General features: G+C 44.4%; 1 protein-coding gene across 1 annotated transcript in view; it reads right to left on the bottom strand.

Annotated features, from left to right (window-relative positions):
* OSBPL5 (oxysterol binding protein like 5) overlaps positions 1-26108 on the bottom strand; it is a 219621-nt gene that overhangs the window by 5750 nt on the left and 187763 nt on the right. Inside the window, exons 9-19 of the mRNA XM_056850980.1 lie at positions 22626-22842; positions 17982-18166; positions 16097-16178; positions 14372-14470; positions 14164-14260; positions 12336-12434; positions 9391-9488; positions 9096-9185; positions 5989-6125; positions 3706-3891; positions 92-230 (exon numbers count right to left, since the gene is read on the bottom strand). Of these exons, the coding sequence (XP_056706958.1) occupies positions 92-230; positions 3706-3891; positions 5989-6125; positions 9096-9185; positions 9391-9488; positions 12336-12434; positions 14164-14260; positions 14372-14470; positions 16097-16178; positions 17982-18166; positions 22626-22842 (1429 nt within the window). The remainder of the gene's footprint in view (positions 1-91; positions 231-3705; positions 3892-5988; positions 6126-9095; positions 9186-9390; positions 9489-12335; positions 12435-14163; positions 14261-14371; positions 14471-16096; positions 16179-17981; positions 18167-22625; positions 22843-26108) is intronic.

Below are 26108 nucleotides of genomic sequence, written 5' to 3'. Positions count from 1 at the left end.
AGTATGCAGAAGGATGGTGCATCTGTTCAAATCCAATGGAACAACCTGAGCACAGGCACAGAAGTGGACTTTCTGGCTGAGCGCTGCCTACCTTGTATCTTGCAACTTGGTTGCTGATGCACATGTTTTTGTGAGTTGACATTCGATTGGATAAGTGCCTCTGCATGGTTTGAAGTATTCCATCTTTCTCATACTGGGCAATATCATTCAAAGGGTCCCAGGGCCTTAAACTTTCAAAAAGGAAAAAAAAAGCATTAAAAACCCAAACATTTATTAGAAGCAACAAATACCACTTTGCCAGTCTGTAAGGCAAACAGGAATGTAAGTGCACAAGTCGCTCCACTCCTGCCCCACCAAAATGCCTCAATCACTATCCAGAAGGACCATGTAACAAATAAAAAAATTAACAGGAAATACATGGATCCAACAGATCGACATCATACTGCTATTTGCTGTTTTCACCAGCACAACAACCCTGACAGGCAGGTCATTATTATAGCAATTTCACAGACAGGGAATTGAAACTGCCAGGCACTGGATTTGCCCCGGATCATAGAGAAAGAATTTGGCCTGCAGTTTCCTGGATCCAAAGAAACTGGCATGTTGTGAACAGGTTTTGCATAGTTTTATGTCGAGCTTTTAGTATTAAACAAATTAATGACGTTTTTTCGTTCCCTCAATACCAATTTCTCTTGGCCATTTCCTCTTCCCAGTTTCATCAGGAAGTCTTTCTGACATTTAATCAACAGTTAGATTTAAGCTATTACATATATATCCCACCCATCCTTGAAAGAGCTAAAGATGGTGTACATGTTTTCCTTTCCCTTATTTAATGCTCCCAACAATCCTTTGAGATAAGTTAGGCGGAGAGTGAGGGTGCTTTCACACATGCCAAATAATGCACTTTCAATGCACATTCAATGCACTTTGCAGCTGGATTTTACTGTGTGAAATGGCAAAACCCACTTGCCAATGATTGTTAAAGTGCATTGAAAGTGGATTTAGAGTTCACTATTCAGTGTGTGTGTGTGAAAGCACCCTGAGAGACTGGCTCAAGACCACCCAGTGAGCTTCACAGCCAAGCAGTGATATGAATCTATTCCTCCCACCCCAGTCCTAGTCCAACACTCTAGCCAATACACGGCACTGGTTTCTCCAAATTAAAGCCATAGGCAGGGCCGGTGCCAGTCATTTTTGTGCCCTAGGCAAGGCTAACTACTTGTGCCCCCACCCCACCCCGCACCGGCTAACCAGTTTTCCAAAACAGATATCTTGTAGAAAAATAAAACGACAGAACTTTTTATAAGACATAATTAATTATATTCCATAGCACTGTTAGGGTACTTAGCTTACAATAAAAAAATATAAAATTGTCAGTTGTGCGAAAACCCAAGAAATGACTCGGTTTAAAACTGTGCCCCTCAGGCTAGTTCAGCGCCCCTCTGAGGTGTGCGCCCTAGGCGACCGCCTGGTTCGCCTGATGATAGCACCGGCCCTGGCCACAGGAGGCATCCCCTAAAAGCCCCTTGGTCTTGGGGATGAATGATACTTGCCAAGAAACTGCACTTTAAAACTGCAAAGGCAGGTACAACGTGAATGTACTGTGGGAAGGCTCTATGGTAATCAAGGCCATCATGTAGTACTGTCAAAGTATAATATGAGAAAGGATCAAGCTTACAACATGCCATATACCACAAGCCTTCCGAGAAGCAATTCTTGTGAACAGTTCCAGATCTATTCACACTATGAATCGATACTAGTTTTATATTCATGTAATTGTTACGACTTCTCTAAAAAACGTCCTGATGCTATTTCTAGACCCTCATTTCGAGCATTCCCGGGAGTGAGTCTATTAAACCAGTTTGTTTTCCACACAGGGACAGGCAAGTGTAGGTTTCCCCATTGTTATTGAGGCTTCCAGTACAGCACAGCAGCGATAGGGTTTCCACAGGTCAAGTTTCCCCATGCCTTCTCTGCCCCAGTTCCTTGGCAGTGGGCATTCCTCCCGGCACCTATCACCAGGGCTTTTTAAAGCTTTTAAAAATTTTTAAAAACCTGTAATTAAATACCATTCTATCAATTTAACTTTAAAACAAATTTTGTAACTAGTAGGCTTATCGCACCCAGTCCAGAGAACGTTTCGGAACCCTTTATAACACGGAACATTCCTTCCCCGCCCCCCACACCACGTTTTCCTGTTTTGGTCATGAAACCGTTTTGGAAGCATATAAAGCCTGCAATATCCCAAAACAGTTTTATGGCGATTTAAAAACGTACCCCGTTCCCATAACGTTCTAGCCTTGGGTGCAATAACTCTCAGACGCTTTGAGGACCCTTCCCTCTGCCCACGCCCACTTTTCCCAGCTGCCTCTGACTCCTCCCCTCCTGGTCAATCTTGTGGTCACTCCTCTTTTATTTGCTTGCGTCCTCCATTTTTTTAAATCGCCATCTGCTTTTACTATCGTTGGGTCAAAGGGAGGCTTGTTTGTTGAGACGAAGGGGAAGGGGTGGAAGAGAGCAGGCTGCAGGATCCCAGATGGGACACGCTCCTTTTGATTGGTTTGTGCTTGGACTGTACCCTCACTTAAACATGAGCAGGTGGATTGTATTGCCAAGCATCCCCCCGCATCACACTGGGGAATTGTCTGCTCTCTACCTAGCCTCCACAGGAATTTCATGTTTTTGGAGGGAAAAAACCCCTTTCTTAACCTCCAAACCACCACAGCGAGCATTCCTGGCAGCCTCTGGTAATTGGAGAAATAAAAGTGTACGCTTGCAAGCCCCCTCCTTTATTTAAACCATGATAACTTCTAGTGCACCCCCCCCCCCAATCTCTAGGCAGAAGGACTTTCCCTATTCTGCTTCTGGGTCCCGATTGATTGCAAGACCCCTCTGTTTTCCCAACCACCCAACTTCTAGGGCACACTCCCGCTCCCCTCCCCATTAGTTTCACAAGTCGGTTACAATGCAATCTGATTAGAGAGTTCTGTGAGTGCACAAAGGTTTGTGTGAGAACTAGAGGCGTTGGGGGGAAACGTGAGCCCATTGGCCTATCGTCCTGTTGCAACGACAATCCCGCGCAGGCGCATCAAAATGCTGAGGGGGGGAGGTAGAGGGGAACCCAAGCAACGTCACGATTACGTGTTGCTCCCTCCACGCCCCCCTCTCTCTTGTGTGCGCGCTATTTTTATTGGAGGTGAGCTCTGAAAGCAGACGTTTCAGAGACATTTGAACTGGCTTACAATCACCTTTTCTTCCCCTCCCCACAACAGACACCCTGTGAGGTAGGTGGGGCTGAGAGAGCTCTAAGACAGCTGTAACTAGCCCAAGGTCACCCAGCTGGCTTGATGTGCAGGAGTGGGGAAACCAACCCAGTTCACCAGATTAGCGTCCGCCGCTCATATGGAGGAGTGGGGAAACAAACCCGGTTCTCCAGATTAAAGTCCACCGCTCCAAACCACCGCTCTTAACCACTACACCACGCTGGCTCAGCAAAAAGCCAGGGAAATGCTTGGGGGAAGGTACACAAATCTACCACAATGCTGTGGAGAAACAGTGTGTGTGTGTGTGAGGGGGGTGGGGAATCAATTCCCAGCAGCACTGAGCCTACACAAATTACCTGTGTGGAAACTGCCTGAGTCTATGCAGCAGACATGTGCAAAATATACCTACACACTGTAACCACCACATACAACAGTTACTCACTCCTCATATTTGTAGTGCCATTCATTTGTGGCAGGGTCCTGCCAGAAGAGCAGGGGTTTCCAGTCGGTTCCATTCTCCTTCCGTTCCCATGCTGCATTCCTCTGCTCTTCTTCCAACACAAACTTCTCTTGAGTTGCCTTGTGCTGGTCTCCTTTGCTGATTGCGCTTGTTACATGCTGCCAAAGTCTAAAGACGAACAGAATCCAACCTAAGTCCCTGAAATAAATACTTCTGTATCTCCTCGCTGTGCTTCCTTGTAACAAAGAGCCAAACTAGACGTGGGACTCTTAAATAAGTCAGGTCTGGGCACAGCTCCAAAATGGGGCAAATAATTACCCCTGGGCCATTTTGGCTCGGGGAAAATAGTGCGGGGCAGAAAGCAGAGACCCCTCCTCCTCCACTTGCACCGTGGCCCACTGCATTGCTTCAAAGATTAGCTCCCTGCAGCTGTCATATGGATGGGGAGAAAGCAAATCATTTAAATATATCACTTGAGCTTAACCCAATATGGTACCCATGGAGACCTTTCCTGGTGTCCACCAAGTGAATTTAGAAAGCAGGCAGGGCCAGGTAGGGCTTTTGCTTAGAAGGGTTTCTAATTGGCCATTGGAGATCTAATTGGCTGTGCAGATTTTTTAATAGTTGATTTGGCGGCTGACACCACCACAGTACAAGGATCTTCACTGTACGCCTGAAGATAAACAGTGGGTATGCAAGAAAGTATTTTTAAACAATACGTTCATTTTAAAATGACACAGCTGCTGTTGAAATATTGAATTACTATTAGAGTTATGCATGATCTTGTGGCTGGATCTGCCTCTTGAGGCAGCCATTTTCTGGTTGCCACCACCTCTTGAGGCAGCCATTTTGTGGTTGTGCCCACCATCAAGTGTCAGAATTCCCTAGGCGCTCACAGGCTCAAAAAGGCTGTGGACTTGTTTAGATCGACCATCAGCCCAATGAGATAACACTGTGACCATCCATCATAGAAATAAAGTAGGAAGGTACCTCCAAGGTCATCTAGTCCAACCCCCTACACAATGCAGGAAATTCACAACTACCTCCCCCACACACACCCAGTGACCCCTGATCCATGCCCAGAAGATGGCAACAACAAAAACTCCAGGATCCCTGGCCAATCTGGCCTGGAGGAAAATTGCTTCCTCACCACAAAGTGGCAATAAGCATTACCCTGGGCATGTAAGAAGGAACCACAAGAGCTGAGCACTGACTCATCCCTTCCTGCCTTCCCTCTCATGATCTGCCTAAGTTTACACAATCAGCACTGCTGTCAGATGGGCATCTAACCTCTGCTTAAAAACCTCCAAAGAAGAAGAGGCCACCACCTCCCAAGGAAGCCTATTCCATGGAGGCTCTGTCAGGAAGTTCTTCCTAATGTTTAGCTGAAAACTCTTTTGATTTAATTTCAACCCATTGGTTCTGGTCTGACTTTCTGGGGCAACAGAAAACAACTGTGCGCCATCTTTTATATGACAGCCCTTCAAGTACTTGAAGGTGGTTATCATATCATTGCTCAGTTGTCTCCTCTCCAGGTTAAACATACCCAGCTCCTTCAACCTTTCCTCATGAGACTTGGTCTCCAGACCCCTCATCATCCTCATTGCCCGCCTCTGGACACTTTCCAGCTTGTCTACATCCTTCCTAAATTGTGGTGCCCCAAACTGAACACTATCCTCTAGGTGAGGTCAAACCAAAGCAAGTAAAGCGATACAATCACTTCATGTGATCTGAACACTATACATCTGTTGATGCAGCCCAAAATTGCATTTCCCTTTTTAGCTACCGCATCACACTGCTGACTCATGTTCAAAGCAGGGTCTACTAAGACTCCTAGATAGTTTTCACACATACTACTGCCAAGTCTCCTCCATCTTATAATTATGCATTTGATTTTTCCTGCCTAAATGCAGAACTTTACATTTATCTCTGTTGAAATTAATTTTATTAGTTTTAGCCCAGTTTTCCAGCTAGTTTATTAACCACATAAACACCAGTCAGAACTGCTTCCAATTTCAATCAATGCTTCCATCCCTTCAAATTCTGAAGACGTTCTGAAGGAATGGAAACCCTCAAGTGTTCCTTTCCATTGGACTGAAGCTTTCAAGGTGGGGAGGGCGATGATCCAACATGCAGCAAGCGGTCTGTGATGTCCTGTTTCCTACTGACCAGCTTTGTAAAAATGGGAAGGGGAAGCTTCCAGATACGTGGCCGAGTTAGCAGAGTCTCTCTCACCTCCTCGACCCTCTTAAGGGCTCTGCTTACCTCTCTGATTCAAATTCAGTTTGTTCTTCAAACAGCACAATGTGACGCTTCAATCTCTGCTTTCGGACTTCACTGGTTGGGTTCCAGAACGTCTCTGTGCAGCCATTTTTCAGCTCGTTTATACATACTTCTCCATCCTGAAAAAAGAGGGGGGGAAATCTAAGATTTAGAGTAGGCTGAAAACATCAGTAGATATGTTCACTGGGGCTCAGCAAGAGAGGTGTGAAACAAAGTCCTCACATAGTCTTCTGTTATGCCATCCCACCCCTCCTCCTTTTCTCCCATCCCTTTATTATTTCCCTCCATGATAAACTGTAGAGCACAAACTCACTGGGCCTGTGATTTCTCTTTTGTGTCTATGTTTCTCTGTATGGTGCCAGCAGCTTTGAAATCTGTACAGGTCGGACCAGAACCAACAGGTTGAAATTAAATCAAAAGAGTTTCTGGCTAAACATTAGGAAGAACTTTCTAGCAGTTAGAGTGGTTCCTCAGTGGAACAAGCTACCTTGGGAGATGGTGGGCTCTCCTTCCCTGGAGATTTTTAAGCAGAGGGTAAATGGCCACATGTCAGTAATGCTGATTTTATTACCTTAGGCAGATCATGAGAGGGTGGGCGGGAAGGTTTGCATTAGTGTTTGGCTCTCGTGGCCCTTTCTTGCATGCCCAGGGTAGTGCCAATCACCACTTTGGGGTCAGGAAGCAATTTCCCTCAGTGCCAGATTGGCCAGGGATCGTGGAGGGTGTTTTTTTTTCATCTTCTGGGCATGGAGTAGGGGTCACTGGGGGTGTGGGTGGGGGATTTCCTGCACTGAGCAGGGGGTTGGACTAGATGACCCTGGTGGTCCCTTCCAACTCTGATTCTATGAGTTTTGTAGTAGCATCAGCAGCAATATTTTTTGTATAGCAATCCTTTTATGCTGACCACTACCCCAAAGCCAATCAATAAAATGCTTGAAAGCAGCAAATGTTGGTTACATTTCTCAAGTAAGGATAGACAACAAAAAAGACAGATTCACCAGCTGTGTCTCCACAGACTTCTCACCCAAATACCAGCCTAGATCCAAAGCTCTGGAACTCTAGCCCTTGGAAGATTCATCCATAAAGACTTTTTTTGTTTCATTTGACAATCCCTCAATTAAAATGTAATTTTATCATGTTCACTTTAAATGGTTAGCTACTTTGGTGGCCCTTGCAAGGGCAAAAAGACAGGATACAAATTCTTTAAATACACAAACAGGCAAATAAATAAATATTCTTCCATTCTGGGCAAGAGCAGGAAAGAGCGGAAGCTTGGCTTACCTGTGAGGGTTCCTTCTGCTCTGAGGAAAGGAGGACATCTTCAGCAGTGGGTGATTCCCTTCCCTGCAGAGCTACAGCTCTAGCTGCTTCTCCCTCTGGGGCATAGGGGAGGTGATCCCAGCACAGGGGACAGGAAGAGGAAATTAGATCCTGCCTCCCGGAGCATGGGAAGGGAATCACCCATTGCTGAAGATGTCCTCCGCCTCAGAGTGAGAATGGGTATGGCAAAGAGAGTAGTTGTCAGCACTAGATTGTCCCTTTGGGTTCCTCATTGCTATAGTGAGAAGGTCAAGTTCAGGGTAAGAGAAGCCCTTTGGGGCTGAAAACTAGAGGATCATACTGTATCTCCAGTTTAGCACTTGCAAACCTAAAAAATCCAAAGCTGGAACTTCACTTCTTCTGAGCTTGCCTTTTCCCTTCCCTCTGCCATAAGGTAACTCCCAGTAGAACAGAGCCATAGAGAAAGCAGGAAAAGTGCCAGTGCAGAATGGGCAGGTGCGTGTTCATAGCTCAACGTTCCTTGATAACCATTCCACTAAAGCCCCAAAGCTGGCAGCATTTTGTCCCTGTCCCCTGTCAATTTATTTAGTAAACCAGCTACTAATTAAGCTCCACTGCTTGGAGGCTGAACAGCGATTGTTTGCTTTTGGTGCTACCCCACCCACAGGAACCATGCAAGCAAAATTAACCAGAAGGGTAATTTGCACAGCAGGACATGAGGAGCCCATTATTACACATGCTGAATCAAAAGCTATTATTCTGCCATGTAGTCTAATGTGAAAGTTTTCCCAGTTATACCCAGTTTCCCAGTTATGGGGGAGGCATGGAGCGTAATTTTACAGCCAAAGCAGAGAAGGAACCCCCTCCCTACCAATTTGTTTCTGGCTATTTCAAAGCAGGGGTCTAGGATCAACAAACGTTAAAGAACTCTGGCTGCCGAAACTAACTAGAAAGGTCAGGTATGAGGCGAGCGGGGGAGAAACAGCCGGTTCCCGTCCCGAGATAACAAGCTACCGAAAATAATCAAAATATCTTCAAGGGGGAGAGGGTTTGAAGTGGGAATGGGTGTGAGGAAAGAAACCCAAAGTTAATACTATTCACAGGAATTGCCTCAATTAGTTTGGCTTTGGGATTGAGGCAAAATTTAAATTCGTGATAAAACAGATTCCTGAAACCACAGGACAAGTATGGAGCGGCCCCAAAGGGAAAAACCATGAATAACTCAAAAGAAGCCCCAAAGCAGTCCCGTGGGGATCACAAGGCTAATAACCAAGCATAAATGGCAGTGGAGTCCTTACAACTAGTTTCCTTTTGGGAGTGCAGGTGTCCCTCAAGGAAAGTGTTTTACCTTTCCCCAGAACACATACTTTGCTGTCATTATCAAAAGCGTACCTGGAGACCTGCCCTCTGAATGTGCCCATCCTTTCAAGGGCCCACCCTACTTCAGGGATCTGTCAGTTCAGCAGAAAGATGCCTGTCAGCCTCAGTATCTTTTGTTTCATCCTCTTTTTCGTCTTCCTGACTGAAACCAAACTAATTGCAACAGCAGCTTGCTCCCTTGTGCAGCAGGCCCCAGACTGCTGCAGCCCATTTTTGGACTCTTACAGCTCATTCCTGAGCCTTGCAGCAGCTGGGGATACCCAGGCGCCGCGCGGTGCCTCCAAAGAGCAACTTGTTTTAAACTTGGGTCCGTTTCAAACAACAGGAAAGTTGAACACAGAACTGTTCCAACCTGCCACACCTTCTCCACCCCAAAACACGTAGCCGGTTTTTTAAAACTGTCAGTAAAGAAGATCATGATTTCTTACCCAGTGTCCATCAAGGTTTGCCAGTACTTCTTCTCCCAGTTTAATCTTCCCCGAGATTTGATTAATGTTTGCGCTGCCACCGAAGAAGGGCTGTCGGGAAGAAAGGAGACAGAAAATACCGCTCAGTTTTTTAAGCTGGAGGCCAGGCTAGTATACAGATGTAGAAATGGAACTGAGGATCTGGATTTCCCTTTGTTACTCCGATTGTTGTATGAGGAGCAGAGCCCAATATTTTTTTTTTAAAGGTGGGATTGGAATGCTGAGTCCAAGTCTGAAACGCAAGCAAGTCTGTTACCTTTAATTTAAATTCCAGTTCTGCCCGGTGACTGCTTTTCTCACAATCAATGGTAACCTTCCCTCCAAGCTCCATGGTCATGGTACCATACAGAATTCCTAGAACGAGAGAAAAGCCGCAGCTACTCACAGAGCATCACAGAGGCAACGTTAAAGCTATGACACATGTCACAAAACAGCGACAGCATGCTGGTTTTTAGTTAATTGGTTTGCGTAACGCTAATACGAATCATCACCTTGTTTGCATTACCCAGCCTATTCGACAACATTTTTAAAATAATCAAATTTTTCAATTCACAGGTTCAGAGACAGACCTATAATATTAAACAGCACCTGCAGCAGGAGCCAGCAGAAAACTGAACACATGAAGCTGCCTTATACTGAATCAGACCTTTGGTCCATCAAAGTCAGTATTGTCTACTCAGATTGGCAGCGGCTCTCCAGGGTCTTAGGCCGAGGTCTTTCACATCACCTACTTCCTAGTCCCTTTAACTGGAGATGCCGGGGACTGGACCTTCTGCATGCCAAGCAGATGCTCTACCACTGAGCCACAGCTCCTCTGATAGGACTCAAGCAGCAGACCAAGTGATTCCAGGGCGACTGCTACCACCCTCCCTCAATCTCTTCCCTCCATCCCTAGTTCAAACAGTGGCTACGCTGGCTCCCTGGTGCTAACAGGGCTGATTGTTGGGTACCATTTCAGCCCTTTCTGCTTCCTCAGTATTGTCCACAGGATCAAACAGAAAAGGTGCAGAGTGTAGCAGTGATCTGAGTTAGGTGAGGAGGCATGGCACCGTTTCAAAAAAGTAGCAGCGCATCTCAAGCAAGTGGTTGTCAAAGTGGCTGCTTTGGATTCCCCTTCCCTCATCACAATTATTTTCCTGTTTCCTGGGCAGAAGGCAGGGCCCACAAAGGTCTTTTATGCATGGCTGTTTCACTCGCCATCACCCCTCCGACGACTTTGGGTCTTTGTGTTGATTACGCATGCCGTTTTTGAATGTCAGAGGTCGCCTCGCTCTCCCCCTGCCTTTCCCCACATTTTGAGGGACGTGTTTTATCTTGAATTTGGAAACCTCCTGCAACTACTGACACAATTCCTCCTTCAGCTCCACCTCCTCTTCCAGCTTAAACTGGAGCTGGCCTGAGATGTTGAAGGGGCTCCACCTGGACCCTTGGAAGCCAAGATCAACATAATTCCATCACATCCTTTCCTCCTGCATTTATGAAGCTTTTAAAGGTCTTTTTGTTTTGGTTTTCGAGGGAGGGTAGGATGATAATTTTCTGAGTTGAGATATAGCTGTTTCATTGTTTTTAAAGATGACTGATGTTAAATGTCCTTACTGGGGAGGCGTAGGTCTGTCATGCCATACACTCCCCATTTCCAGTGGGGTTGCTGCTATGAATAGTGGAACTCCCTGCCCCAGGATGTGATGATGGCTGCCAACTTGGAAGGCTTTAAGAGGGGAGTGGACATGTTCATGGAGGAGAGGGCTATCCATGACTACTAGTCAAAATGGGATAGTAGTCGTGATGCATACCTGCTCTCTCCAGGTTCAGAGGAGGCCTGTTATATTAGGTGCTGTGGAACACAGGCAGGATGGTGCTGCTGCAGTTGTCTTGTTTGTGGGCTTCCTAGAGGCACCTGGTTGGCCACTGTGAGAACAGACTGCTGGACTTGATGGGCCTTGGTCTGATCCAGCGTGGCTTTTCATATGTTCTTATGAATATGATCCAGAAGGAAGAAGCTCTGTTTGAATAACTGGGCTGTCAAAAAGGTACCATGTTGCAAATCTTGTCCCATACCAGTCATGCTAGGAAAAGTTGAGGGCAGCAGGAAAAGAGGAAGACCCAACAAGAGATGGATTGACTCAATAAAGGAAGCCATGGCCTTCAATTTGCAAGATCTGAGCAAGGCTGTCAAAGATAGGACATTTTGGAGGACTTTCATTCATAGGGTTGCCATGAGTCGGAAGCGACTTGACGGCACTTAACACACACACACACACACTATGGCTTCTGAGAATCATCCATGCCCCACCCTGGTTAAGAGTTTATAATCCTTCTCCCTGTGTGGCTGGTGCGCAAGTATTTTATTCCAGCCACAGGTCTAGTGTTGTCACCATTTCAGCTACCCAAATCCATTTGTGGTAGCTCCTAATTCAGGAACAATGAGGCAACAGCAAGGGCAGAGGCAGAGAACTCAGCAAAGAAAGGGTGAATGAGCATCACAGTTCTAACTCAAAGTCACAAAGGATTGGATTTTGCAGCTTAAAATAAGCTTTACTGGAATTTGGTTCTTTCTAAAATGACTTTGAGTTTAGAATTTACAAGCAGAACAGAGCAAGTCTGTCGTTCTGTGATAATACCTAAGTAACTGTGCCGATTTTATTTCTGCATAACAATACCTAAGACTGCGCTCTGCCGCTTAAGATAAGCTTTGCCAATTTTAATGTAATCAGTTCCTTGTGCGGCATTTATGTATCCTTTTTAGATTGCTGTTAGAATCTATATGAACAGTACTCGTACAGAACATAAGAAAGGCCCTGCTGGATCAGACCAAGGCCCATCAAGTCCAGCAGTCTGTTCACACAGTGGCCAACCAGGTGCCTCTAGGAAGCCACTAACAAGACGAGTGCAGCAGCACCATCCTGCCTGTGTTCCACAGCACCCAAAATAATAGGCATGCTCCTCTGAGGATTCCACAAGGTGGGGTGCAGCGGGCAATTGCTACTAACTCCACCCACGGGTCACCCTTTTGCAACTGGTTCTGGTTTATTAAAAAAGGAAATCCTGAAATCTACCCATCTAAGTTGTTACTGACAGGGAATCCTGTATTTGCTCTTGAATGGGTCTTTGAGAGACAAGAACGCCCCCCCCAAAGGAAAGATATTAAACCTATGACCCTCCACCCGCTTCCTCTCCCCCAAACTCCTGCAAGTGTCTCACCTTTGCAGTGGGCATATGGCATAGTAATAACATACTCCTCTCCACTGCTTAGAAAAGTAAGCTTAGCTTGCCCATCCAATAGCGCTGAGAGTGAATTACCTACAAGGATACACAAGTAACAATGAATATATATGGCATGTTGTTAAAAATATACCATAGACTTAACACACAGGCTCCCTCACTCTTTTAAAGTAGACAGTGGGGTAAAAGATGAAAGCCCAGCAACTGTTTATTCCCTGAGACCTAGCAATATAGAAATGGAGTGTATGGGAACCACTCCCAATAGTCCTTACAATGTGTAAGGAGTGCTGCTATAGATTGGTGTATAAAATAAATAGTGCCTAAAAGAAGGAGGAGGAGGAGGAAGAGGAAGAGGAGGAAGAGTTGGTTTTTATATGCCGACTTTCTCTACCACTTCAGGAAGACTCAAACCGGCTTACAATCACCTTCCCTTCCCCTCCCCACAGCAGACACCCTGTGAGGGAGGTGGGGCTGAGAGAGCTCTAACAGAGCTGTGACTTGCCCAAGGTCACCCAGCTGGCGTCGTGTGGAGGAGCTCTAACAGAGCTCACCAGATTAGCATCCGCCGCACATGTGGAGGAGTGGGGAATCAAACCCAGTTCTCCAGTTCAGAGTCCACCGCTCCAAACCACCGCTCTTAACCACTACACCACGCTGGCTCTCAGCAGCACATCCTTGGCAGCAAAAAGGTTAACCTGGCTAAAGGAAGAGCATCTACAGCAAGGGTGTCAGACTCAACTGTTACAAGGGACGGATATGACATAAATGTCAATTGGTCGGGCGAGGACATACCTCACCAGCCCAGATCAAGACTGGGGGGGGGGGGTTGCCTCGGCTGGCTCGTGGGCCGGATAAGAGATCTCAAGGGCTCGGATCCAGCCCTCGGGCCTTATGTTTGACACCCCTGATCTAGAGCTTAGACATGTGTGCCAATCATGCTATCATGAGGGAGGGGAAATGCTGTTCTTGAAAACCCTGACTATACAACAACAAGTAACTTATGCTGTCTGTGTTGCACAGAAATGCTATATGGCTTAACAACCAGCAACAAGATGCAAGTTTAGCCTCTGTCTGGCGAAGATGAAACTCTGCTGCAAGACAAAAAAGATGTCTCCAAGCAACAGAAAGGAGGCTGAGATGGGCTTATTAGCAACGAAAAAGATGATGAATGGGTTTTAAGTATGTTTGCCCATGAATGACCTCTAGGGAATGTCTGGGGCTTTTTTTCTGCAAAGAGGGGTATTTGAATAATTCAGCCACACTTTAGAGTGAAGCAAACATAACATTTCAACAAGAGTCACAGCAAGTTCTTCACCCCAGGGCAGACTCCTAGCTTTGAAATATGCCTCGTACACACATATATCAACAGGGTGACTGCTGGTTCAGCTGTCAGCCTTGTCTTTCTCTCCCTTCTTGCTTCAAGCAAGCCGTCTGCCCTTTCTTCTTTTTTATTTTAAAAGTGACATATATATCCCTGGAATATATCTTTCCCTGAGATTGGGAGAGAGGGAGTAGATTGTTAATGTTGTTACTAGCTAGCCTTCCACCAGTGGCTTTTCCCAGCTCCACAGTGAACCATTCTGCAAATGAGCAGGTTTAGTTCCTGAGGCCTTGCCCCAGGGACAGAAAAATGTATGCCGCAGTAAGGGCATTTTCAAACTGCCCCCCACTAGTCTTAAAAATGTGGTTTCTGGATGTTCCACTGAAGCCTGTTTTATTCTTCTTTCAGCCTACAGAAGCAAAGGTAGGATTAGAAATGCACCAGAAGAGGGGATTCTCCCCCATCGTCTCTTTGAATGGCCCTCACCATAAAACTTGGATTTGGCTAGAATGCTGCCAGTAATACAGAACCCATCCTTCCGGTTACTGACATGAAAGGCTGATACAGGAGGGTGATGAGAAACCTGCAAGAAAGGAAAGGGCGGTCAAACTCCATGCAGACATATTTTACAAGGCAGGAGCTCAAATATTCCTCCCCCCCCTGCCACCTGATGCATGCAGAAAATCTGATTTACCTGTTCTGCTATGTAAAATGTGTGACTATTCGTTTGTGGGTGAAACCAACAGCAACGAAAGGTCTCTCCCAAAATGGGATTGTATGGCTTTTTAATTCCCTGCAAGAGAACAGAATTTATCAGAATTGCATTACGACACACACACTGGGATCATGTAGATTATAATCTCAATCCAGAAAAAAAATGAGATTGTATGGCTTTTTAATTTTCTGCAGGAGAACGGAATTTATCAGACTTGAATTACGACACACACACTGGGACCATGTAGATTATAATCTCAATCCAGAAAAAAAATCGGGGTGATGAAACAGGCTTTTACAAGTATGACAGTCGAGGATGGAAATATGGATCCACCCCAGGATGTTTCTCTCAGCCCCCTTGAACTGTCTTGGTGTATTTTTGATGCCCTATCGGGATGACAATCTCCATCCAGGTTTCCCAGTTCCTGTGTGGACAAGAGTGGGACTGTGGCCTATGTAGGACAAACTTCTCTCTAAATCAGTCCTGACTGGGCCAGAAAGCAAAGATACAGCCTCTTGCCATCCTCCCTCCCCCAGAGGGACATCAAGAAAGGAGTATTTTATGTTAACTTTGGAGATATTGGGAAGAAAAATCCCTATTATAAATGAAGGGTTGCTCCACCAATTCTTAGAAATTCCAACCTTGGTCTGCAAGTACCAAGGTCTGGTGAAGCTTAAAACACACATGGTTTTTGCAAAGCCAGGCCATTTTTACCACTGTTTTGTTCTAGTTATACCATAGGGGTCTCAAAATGACCTTTACTTGAGAAACTAAAATATGATAAAATATGAATAATATGAGTAACTAGTCCTCATTGGTGCATAGGAAATCCTTAATGAACAACGCCCTAAGGTGTCAGAAAACAGCAGGAAAGCGAACAACAGTGCAAAATATGTTTAAAATTTCTGACATTTATAACACCCGTCTAATTTTTTTAAACCAGCCCCATGATTTTTTGTAAAGCACTGAACTATTATCTGTGTTCATGGGCTATAATGTTCCACTGGTGAAAAAAGACCAGGCGCATTTCCCAAAGCGCAACACTCGTTGAAGGAATGAACTGCCTTAACATGGCAAAAGAGGAACATGCATTTCTGGAATGGAAAAACATTCCCACCATTTAAGCAACAGCAGGTAATTAACCACAGGAATAAGAAATAATTGAAGCATTCTAGGTTGGATTTGAACAATGCAAAAAGATGGGGAGCAGGAAGTTCAATTATCTCATTACAACTGATCTCCAGCTGATAGAGATCGGTTCACCTGGAGAAAATGGCCGCTTTGCTAATCGGACTCTATGGCATTGAAGTCCCTCCCCTTCCCAAACCCCGCCCTCCTCAGGCTCTGCCCCGAAAACCTCCCGCCGGTGGCGAAGACCTGGCAACCCTACTTAACCCTCACAAGATAACTGTTTTTTAAAGATGGAGTGTATCGCTGAATTGTTTGTATTTTTAACCTGGCTATATCCCTGGAAGGTTTGTGAACAGTAAACTATATTTAGAACACATTTGTCAATAACAACCCTGTTTATTCCTGACCGCAAAACACTTGCACTAATGAAGTGCCCTTTTACTGCTTCTGGAAGATTTGTAGGCTTGAGATGCCAGCTTTTAATCAGGCGAAAGGCTAAACCGCCAAGATACACTCAACAGTCTCCAAGGGAACATTATAGAAATGTGAATGCGGCTTAAACCCTTGTCTTACCTTTGGCTTCTTATAAAAGCCTGACAGGTACCATCTCAAGACTTGCTTGATTCGACAATACGGATCTTCTTCGAGAGCAGCTCTGTTGGAAAACAGCCATTCCAATTACTAAGTGGTTTTGATTATGGGCGTGAGACTCCGTCACGGAATCACACCAGAACCAGACAGACTAATGTGGAACCCAATAAAATTTTCTCATTGCTAAGAGAGGGAGCAAACTGGCAGCTATGAGATGGCCTTTATTGTCCCCCCACCCCGTGCTCAGTTTGACCATTAACAGTGATGTATCAGCAGAAGGTACTTGCGGATGGAGATATTTGCCATGTCCCCCTCCTTCAGCAGTCCCTTCCAACCCGAGGAAAGTTGATTCCTAGGGACATGGGTCCAGGGGCTGTAATTAAGAGGGGAGAAAGGGTGAAGCTGATCTCCACTCTCTTGCATCAGTTGAGCTACACTTGCTGTAGCAGGAGGAGGGGGCAGGTTCATGCCCTTCACCCCTCCACATGGGCCCCATGATCCTGGGAATCTACTTTCTGGGGATGAAAAGGATGTCTGGGGTGTGGTGGACATGGCAAAGATCAGCACTCCTTACCCCCAACAGATCACTAGATCCAACCCATAGCTTGTTTTGGTTTGGAGAGCCAGCGTGGTGTAGTGTTTAAGAGTGGTGGACTCTAATCTGGAGAACTGGGTTTGATTCCCCACTCCTCCATATGAGTGGTGGACTCTGATCTGGTGAACTGGGTTCGTTTTCCTACTCCTCCACATGAAGCCTAATGGCAGCTCCGCTCCCTGGAATGCCAGCACCCATGGGCCATGCTGCTGCTGCAGTCCAGGGGGCCTGCGTAAGTGTCCCTATGCTTGCGTCCGTGCCAATTTGCATGGTGCAAGTGGCACGGATGATGGCGTAGGGGTCACGCTGCCTCCTATGCCCATTCGGCCCCCAACCTCAGGAATGGGCTGTTTGTTCCATAAATCTTAACACCTATATAATAAATTAGTAGGTAGGGCAATGCAACTGTCACTGATTACCAGTCAGAGGGATCAGGTACAGTACAAAGCATAACAGAGATCAGAACGTAAGAAAAGCCCTGCTGGATCAGACCCAGGCCCATCAAGTCCAGCAGTCTGTTCACACAGTGGCCAACCAGGTGTCTCTAGGAAGCCCCCAAACAAGATGACTGCAGCAGCACCATCCGCCTGTGTTCCACAGTACCTAATATATTCGACATGCTCCTCTGATCCTGGAGAGAACAGTTATGCATCATGACTAGTATCCATTTTAACTAACAGCCATGAATACCCCTCTCCTCCATGAACATGTCCACTCCCCTCTTAAAGCCTTCCAAGTAGGTAGCCATCACCACATCCTGGGGCAGGGAGTTCCACAATTTAACTATGCGTTGTGTGAAGAAATACTTCCTTGTATCTGTTTTGAATCTCTCTCCCTCCAGCTTAAGCAGATGACCCCGCGTTCTAGTATCATGAGAGAGGGAGAAAAGCTTCTCCCTGTCCACTCTCTCCAAACCATTCATACTTTTATAGACCTCTATCATGTCCCCCCTTAGCCGCTTTCTTTCCAAGCCAAACAGCCCTAAGCGTTTTAACTGCTCCTCATAGGGCAGTTGCTCTAGTCCGCTAAACATTTCGGTTGCTCTTTTGATTGTTTTCCTAACTTTCCTCACATCTCTCATGAACAGTTTATATCTAGAGGTCACTAGTGTGGAGTTCCTGATTCTAATTTGCAACAGTCACAGTCTGATTTTGAGAAACCCATGTATTCGGTGATCTTTCAAGCAGACAAATGCCCCAGTCGCCATCAGCCGAACACTCTGGCACATCCGCACGCTGCATCACAAGAAAGCCATCTGCAAGTGCTGCTTACTGGGAAAGTAGGTCAGCGTGGTAGTAATAATCGGAAAGCTTGTTGAGGAAGGAGCGCGGCTCCAAGATGAAAGTCGGCAGAACCACACGCGACAGGTCCATGCCGGGCCGCAGCTGCTTCAGAAGAATCCACATCAGACTCTTGTTTTCATCCGACACCGTTTCTGTTTGAGAAGTTTCACCAGTCTAAAGCGAAAGAAGAGACTTTTAAAACGACAAATATGGTTCTACTGAAGCGCCGTTCAGTGGAGATGCAATGAAATGGCTGCGCTCAGCTGACAGAGCTAGTTACACACTTGACAGGAGGAAATGACATTCTGCATGATGCCTTCCTATGTTACAATATCCAAGTTATTTTTATCACGTCGTCACAGGTATTGTTGAACACTGGACTCGACCCACAGGTCTGACACTTAGCATACTGCATGAACTGTTGCCTGTGGCCATTTTTGCATGGTCAATTTTGATGCTCGCTCAAAGCTCTTTTTAAAATGCAACTTTTAAAATGCCTTTTTACAGTCCCGACGCAAAAGGAGAAGTTCCCCCACTTACCTGCTCCTTTGTTCCTGTTTGCATAGTCATTAGCATATGCATAGCTAACGCGCCTCTGTTGTTTTGCATTGTTCCTTGAGGGAGATTCTTCGCAGCAAACACCAAAGGTCGGATTAAATGGCCTCTTTAGTAATGTGAAGCAGGTAAGCGCCGGTTTCGCAGTCACTTCCAGAACGACGGTTCAATGTGTAAAATTTTAAAAAAATATGCGGGGCAATTCAGTCTGGAATGCGCTGCTAATTACCATGCAAAAATGGCCAGTAGTAATTTATAAGTATAGTCATATAATTAGGCAGTTTCTGTTTTCCATGTCTAGCTGTAATCTAACTGAGCAACTTAAGAGGGCAGGGCACAACCTGAAAAATTAACTATATATTAAAGTGGCTTCTAGAGATCAATTGATGAATCATTATTTGCTCTTAGACTGCTCCAAGTCGTCCCCTAAACATAACAATTGGTAGAGGTATGTAGTAGTATTGAGGTAAGAGCCCCAAACCTACCATAAACCTAAAGGCAAGAAGAGTTACAAAAAGGCGATAACACCTTCAGCTACTGCTTTTCTAACATTTAATCTTACAATAAAAGAAAAAAAAGGGGGGAAACCCTAGATATAACATTACTTTAAAAAATCAAATACTGGTGATACAAATTATTTTTTAAAAACAAAAAACTAAAACAACGCTAATATAACTAAAATACCCAAAGCACTTAATCAAATAATACTCTATTTGTCTAACTAAAATCCGCATTATAATTATATCACTCCCTCTCTACAATTTACACATTAGAATGCTTTCTCCATCCTTAAAATTGTTGAATTCCAGCGAGCAACAAGTTCTTTGGTATTTTTTATCGTTATTAAAGTACGTCAGCTTAATTAAAGCATAGGTTTCTTTAACCTTGTCGAGCCAATTATTTAAGTCAGGGAATTTATTGCTTTTCCAGTTTCTCTTCAGCGGCTGCTTTTCTTTTTACTGGTCATCTATCTGCCAGGGAAAGTTGTGCTCTTTTCTTCCCCCCACCCCTGCCTCTTCCTTTATCCCTTAGAAACTCCTTGATCCATTGATCTTGAGCAGTACCCCTGCCTCTTCCTGCAAAACAAGGGGAGAGCTTGGGGGTGTGAAAGGGGCAGACGCACAATGCAAGAGCATGAAAGAGCATGCCCCAGAAGTGCCGTCATTTCAAGCAGAGATAGGGCCAGCTGACTCCAAATGAGTGATCTCTTGTGCTCTGCCTCTGGTCTGCACAGCGCTTAGGGTTGCCAAACTCCAGATGGGTGTCCCGAGAGCTCCCGGAATTACAGCCAATCTCCAAACAACAGAGATCAGTTCCCTTGGAGGAAGCAGATGCTTGGGAGGGTGGACTCTATGGCATTATACCATGATGAGGTACCTCCTCTCCACAGACCCCATCCTCCCCAGGCTCCACCCCCAAATCTCCAGGGATTTCCCACCCTGGAGTTGGCAACCCTAACAGCACTGCATCCTCAACATGCTGAGCCAGTTCAGCCCCTTGTTAGTTGCAGAGCAATAAAGCAGTCGGAACAAACAAAAACTTGCCGAACAAGGAAACTTTTGTTGTTGTTGTTTATCGATTTTTCTTAGTTTCAATCCGTCTTGTGAGCAGCATCCCAAAAAGCTTGACGATCCCCCATTAATGGAAACCATTAGACAAAAGCTATTGCAGTAGTGCTGGTACAAGCTATGATCGTTATTGATCTGTCAGCACTTTCATCAGATGCATTTACCAACTACACAGGGGCATTCATCTTGGCCCTGCCCAGACATTCCATGCTGGATTGGAAATTCAATCCTCCCAACATCATAAATCAGATCCCACAAGCACAAAAGTACACTTCTAACTGTTGCCGTTTGAAGATCTCTACTCAGATAAGCGTTTAATTTAGATGTATTTATAAATAGCTGCTCCTTTCCTAATATATGGCAATAGCCTAGCCATATTTCAGACAAGCTGGGACGATTAAGCATGATACATTTACGGTGTTTATTGGGAGCAGGGGGGAAATCCAGAAACACCAGAATTTTACAATAATGAGAAGGGCAACCCGACCCCAGGAGACCCATGGCGCAGAGTGGTAAGCTGCACTTCTGCAGACAAAAGCTCTGCTCACGACCTGAGTTCGATCCCAACGGAAGTCGGTTTCAGGGAGCTGACTCGAGGTTGACTCAGCCTTCCATCCTTCCAAGGTCGGTGAAATGAGTACCCAGCTTGCTGGGGGTAAAGGGAAGATGACTGGGAAAGGCACTGGCAAACCACCCCGTAAAACAAAGTCTGCCTAGGAAACGTCGGGATGTGATGTCACCCCATGGGTCAGGAATGACCCGGTGCTTGCACAGGGGACTACTTTTTTTTTAACCCAACCCCAATTTCACAACACTGTCATTCTTCAGTGGATTCAAGTTTTACCCAGGACGTGTGCTGACTATGGTGACCACAAGTCTGGGGAAGAATTTTCAAAAAGTAATGGAGGGTATGTCCTCCAAAAAAAGTGGGCGAAGTATAGCTTTAATTAATTCTTGTCAATATTTTCATCAAGAGTTGTTTCAGTATCATTTAATACGAAGTTAGTGTTTGATTTTCTATGCCCTTGCTCCCTTGCTAAATCACAGGCATTAAAAACCCTCCATATTCATAACACTCTTTGATTGGTATATAAAATGAGAACAGTGGTAAAGTACAAGAAAACTGGAATTTGAGAGAGCCTAAATTGTGTTATTCCTGGAATACCCATACATTTACTAAGGGGATTTATCAATGGAACTTAGCCAATTGTTGGGATGTCTCAGTTTCTCCTGCTTGTTTTCTTTAGAAGCCATATATCCCACCCTTTACCCTTTGCTATCAGCTTCATAATCTGGTCACTGTAATTTTATAATCACTAGTTGATCCAATTTATTGTAGGCATTGCCTAGCAAAGCCCTGACCGGCACAGCTCAGGATAGCCCAATCTCAGAAGCTAAGCAGGGTTGGTCTTGGCAAGTATTTGGATGGGAAACCACCAAGAAATACCAGGGTTGTGATGTGGAGGAAGGCAATGGCAAACTACTACTGGAACTGATGAAGGGATGGTCCACCATTTGATGAATGATTTTAGCTCGCACACCACAGCAGAGGTTGCCAGATTTCTGGGAACTGTCCTAAAATTTTGAACATCGCCTGGACCTCCCCTTAGTAGATAGGCCGATTTTATTTATTTATATACTTTCCTAATGGTATTTATCTGATTTTATGGGTCTTTTGTAAATATGAATCCTTGCTTATGACTGTTAATATTGTCTCTATGCCAATAAAGGTTTGCATGGATGATGGCACACCACCTCTGATCATCTCTTGCCTTGAAAATACCATGGGGTCGCTATAAATCAGCTGTGACTTGCTTGCAAAAACAAAAAAATTGCCTAGCAACAGCTTGTCAGTAAAAGTTTTGTACAGGTAAGGAAAGTAAGTTCCACAAAGCATCAAGCAGCATTCACAATTACACAGTAATTAGTTTTCTTTTTTCTTATTTTCTAACTGGCCCCACTAGGTGATTTCAATTTCATTTCCATGATCTCCTCTAGATGTTCCATAACAAGGCAAGCTGCAAGCAAATAAGGCTAACAAAGGCCTTCTAATTGGAGAAAAACTTGCAGTGAGATTATTAAACTGTGTGTGGATTAATGCTGTGCTCCTCAATAGCCATCTAATGTAGTCTACTGGCTTATTACACCTCACAGACAGCTTGTTTTTGTGCATAACAAGATACAAACTACTGTAGTTTGTCTATCGTATTGAACTAGGGGATATTTAACCAGCTCAGAAAGCACATTCTTGCAGTGATAATTCCCCTCCAGCTGTCTCTGGCAAAGACTCCATCAATTCTGCACAGCTCTTTAGTACAATTCCTGGTTATGGCTCCCAGTGATACTGGAAACAGGCCAATGGGGTAGTAGCATTTCTGTAGGACGTAATTAGAAAATTATTGCATAAGGTGAAAGAAAAGGAAATGGTACAGAGCTTTCTGTTCTAGGAGGATAAAACTGTGGACCAATTAATAATACGTTAGAAGGACAGATGTTTAAAATATTTTTACCTCGCCAAACTCTTCATAGTTCTGTTCCAAATAAGTTGTCCCTTTCTTTTCCTGGGACAACTCCCCATTGACTTCAGACTGATCACTCTCACTCTCGTTCGTCTTCCGGCTGTTTTCATGCATTTCGTTCTCAGATTCTTCTATGTTGTCTCTTTCAGATTTGTCAGAAAAAGCATCGTTCTCCAGGTGATGGTTTTCCAAAGCGGATTCATTAAGACTGAAATAGACAGACGGATACACTGCCTTAGTTTCAAACACTGGAAGCATTTTAAGAGGAGCTGTTCACTCGGAGGACAGACTAAGATTAGACTTTGCAATACAAGGAGCCATCCTTGGAGATTGCTTTTCTGAAACCTACCATTAGATATTTGTTCTTTTATTTACTTATTAAAACATTTATACCCCATACTGCCTCCAGTCTGACTCAACTTCTTCAGTCCAGGCATTTTTAATATTTTCCTGCCCAGGTGATCCCGCAGAAGAGTCACATCACAGAGATGGATGTCTCCAGCTTGAAAATTTATTAGAGGTAGATCTTTTAAAATCCTTCCCGACACAGACAAGGAACAAATATCTATAACAAATAGACTGGAGGACCTAAGAAATAAACAAATATCTATAACAAATAGACTGGAGGACCTAAGAAATAAGTTATTAAAGGTTAATGTGGACTCATTTACTTCAACAAAATATATAAGTAGCAGGAAAGTACTTTTTGAAGACCTCAGTACTTGTTTCGAGGCACTGTTCTATGCTACCGATTAAGCCAGCCCTACAACGGAAAATTTAAAAACAAATACGCGACATTTGAAAACGTGTGCCTGGAAATGCTCTTTAATGAAACCCTCTCCAAAGATTGTGAGAAGCTTTATTGTGAGGCTTTTACAGTTGCACATTAACCAACAATAGTGGTTTCAGGCTTTGGGCCAAGCCACCTCTTTAGCATTATACAATGAACATACATTCACTCAATATTAGCTGAACTGGACTTCACTTGTCTTTAATTTCAGGAGAAAACTGCCCTGCATAATGGCTCATAACCATACAAATCTGAAACACAGATTTTAGAATACAACAACATATGGCAAGTCAAGCAAAGAGAGCTGTACTCCAAGATCAAGCACTACACCTGTTTGAAGGATAACCAGTAATTTCTTTGTATGCATATGACTGTATATTTGATGCATTGCTCTGGGGATGTGCAACCATTTTTTTTAATGTATACTCAGCATTTTTAGTGGACAATTAATACAGTTCCTTGCAACTGTGAAAAATATTTGCTGTACCCAAGGTAGAAGATGTAAAGAACAAAAATGCACCCAGGAAGGCAGGGTAGATTCGATTTAGGGAAACTCATGTGTACTTCATTTAATAAGAAAGTCATCTCTGAGGCCCAGTACACATAAGGAAGATTCAAGCCAGTATACCTGGTGAATCTTCCAGAAGCCTCCTTCATTGGCCAAGTGAAGGAGGAAATTCTAGATGTTATTTATATTTTTCATGGTGTCTTCAATTATAGTGAATAAGTTCTACTGGCCTAACATACTATCGTCACCTCCTTAACCCATTTCTATTATCCTAGTAGCCCTGTGGTGCAAGAGTGGTAAGCTGCAGTACTACAGTCAAAAGCTCTGCTCACGACCTGAGTTCGATCCTGATGGAAGTCAGTTTCAGGTAGCCGGCTCAAGGTTGACTCAGCCTTCCATCCTTCCGAGATCGGTCAAATGAGTACCCAGCTTGCTGGGGGTAAAGGGAAGATGACTGGGGAAGGCACTGGCAAACCACCCCGTAAACAAAGTCTGCCTAGTAAACGTCGGAATCATCCATCATCCCATGGGTCAGTAATGACCTAGTGCTTGCACACGGGACTACCTTTACTTATTCTAACAGCAGCAATTGAACAATTATATTTGGAAGGATGATTTGTCACTTTTTATTTTTTGGGGGGGGGTTAGGTTTGAAAATAGGATGTTTCTGTTATCATGACTTTGATCTTCATCTGTTAATGGGAGGCACTCTACTGTACCAGACAGCATTGCATTGTTTCAAATAATTCTTACTTATCAAACAATGATACTTAGCAAAAGCTATTTCATGGGGTGGGGGAATGGATCACTTTTATGAGACAGCTCCTGTTGCTTTAATGTGGCTGAGGCAGGACTAAACTCCTGGAAGCAGGCTCATTTGTAGGAACTGGGCCTTCCTTAATAATGCAGATTAGGATCTGAAGAGCCACCTCAGGCATGCTCAAGGGCATGAACACGTCTCGGGGAATTTTCTTCTTTTTTGTTACTTTGAACAGCAGTTACTTTGTCTCACATTGTTAGCAGCTTTTAAAAATTCAGAAAACACTTGTTGTGCGGCATAAGAACTGGCAATGCTCAAGAAACACGAGTCCAAAGTTCCTTTGTACATATGGAACATCTAGTATTTGGATCTGGGCCAATACTTAGCAGATAGATGGCACTTTCCCCACATTGCATGATCAGTAATCTAAAATAACCAGTCTGCAAAAAGAAGGCCAGTACTACCTTCCACATATTATCAGAGGGGGGGTGTCATTTTACATTTTAAATTACAAATTTCCAGATGCTCCAAAACAGACAGACAGATTTCAGCTCCTGGGCTGCTCATATGGAATAGTGGGAGGATTGTCTAGATTTAGAGATGTACTCTAGGCATATCTGAATAAACAAAAACTGCTGTCCTCAGAACAGATTAATGCAAAGCAGATAAAAACCCTCTCTCTGTAATACCGCTAAAATATTGACACTGCTGTGAGATTTTACAGGATCATCCCTTAGAAAATAAGAGTGGCTTGGGTTTGAACCCCCCTCTCAACTGAACAAACACCCCCAACTTTAGAATTAGGGTTGCCAACCTCCAGGTACTAGCTGGAGATCTTTTGATATTACAACTGATCTCCAGCCGATAGAGATCAGTTCACCTGGAGAAAATGGGCACTTTGGCAATTGGACTCTATAACATTGAACTCCCTCCCCTCCCCAAACCTCGCCCTCCTCAGGCTCCGCCCCAGACCTGGCAACCCTATTTAGAATGGCCCCCGCTTTTGAAATTTTAATCTAGTGTCACGGTCTCTGACATAATTATGGTATTCTGTGAATATGTGCAGAATTAATTCCATGTAATTCCATATGTAGAGCTTAAACACATCATGCAAACTGAGCCACTGCAGAGGTTTGTGTAATGTATAATGAAATTCTGTGTAATGCTGACAGGCTGACAGAATTCTCTCAAGGTCAGCTCTATCAAGAGCTAACTAATAAAGTTACTCTGGCTTTGTCCTTTAAGAGGACGAGCAAAGCACCTTTCCTTATCTATCAATAAGATGTGACCAAAATCACCTTTCTGACTCAGCTGCCAGATGTCAGAATCTCAAAAGCAGAACACTTTTGCCCTTCTCAAGGTCTCAAGATATCTTAATGTACTAAGAGTGCATTAATAGCTTAAACTGTGCTTTTT

Source organism: Euleptes europaea, chromosome 6 (assembly GCF_029931775.1).
Source record: "Euleptes europaea isolate rEulEur1 chromosome 6, rEulEur1.hap1, whole genome shotgun sequence".
Lineage (NCBI taxonomy): Eukaryota > Metazoa > Chordata > Lepidosauria > Squamata > Sphaerodactylidae > Euleptes > Euleptes europaea.
This window is presented reverse-complemented; position numbering and strand designations above follow the sequence as displayed.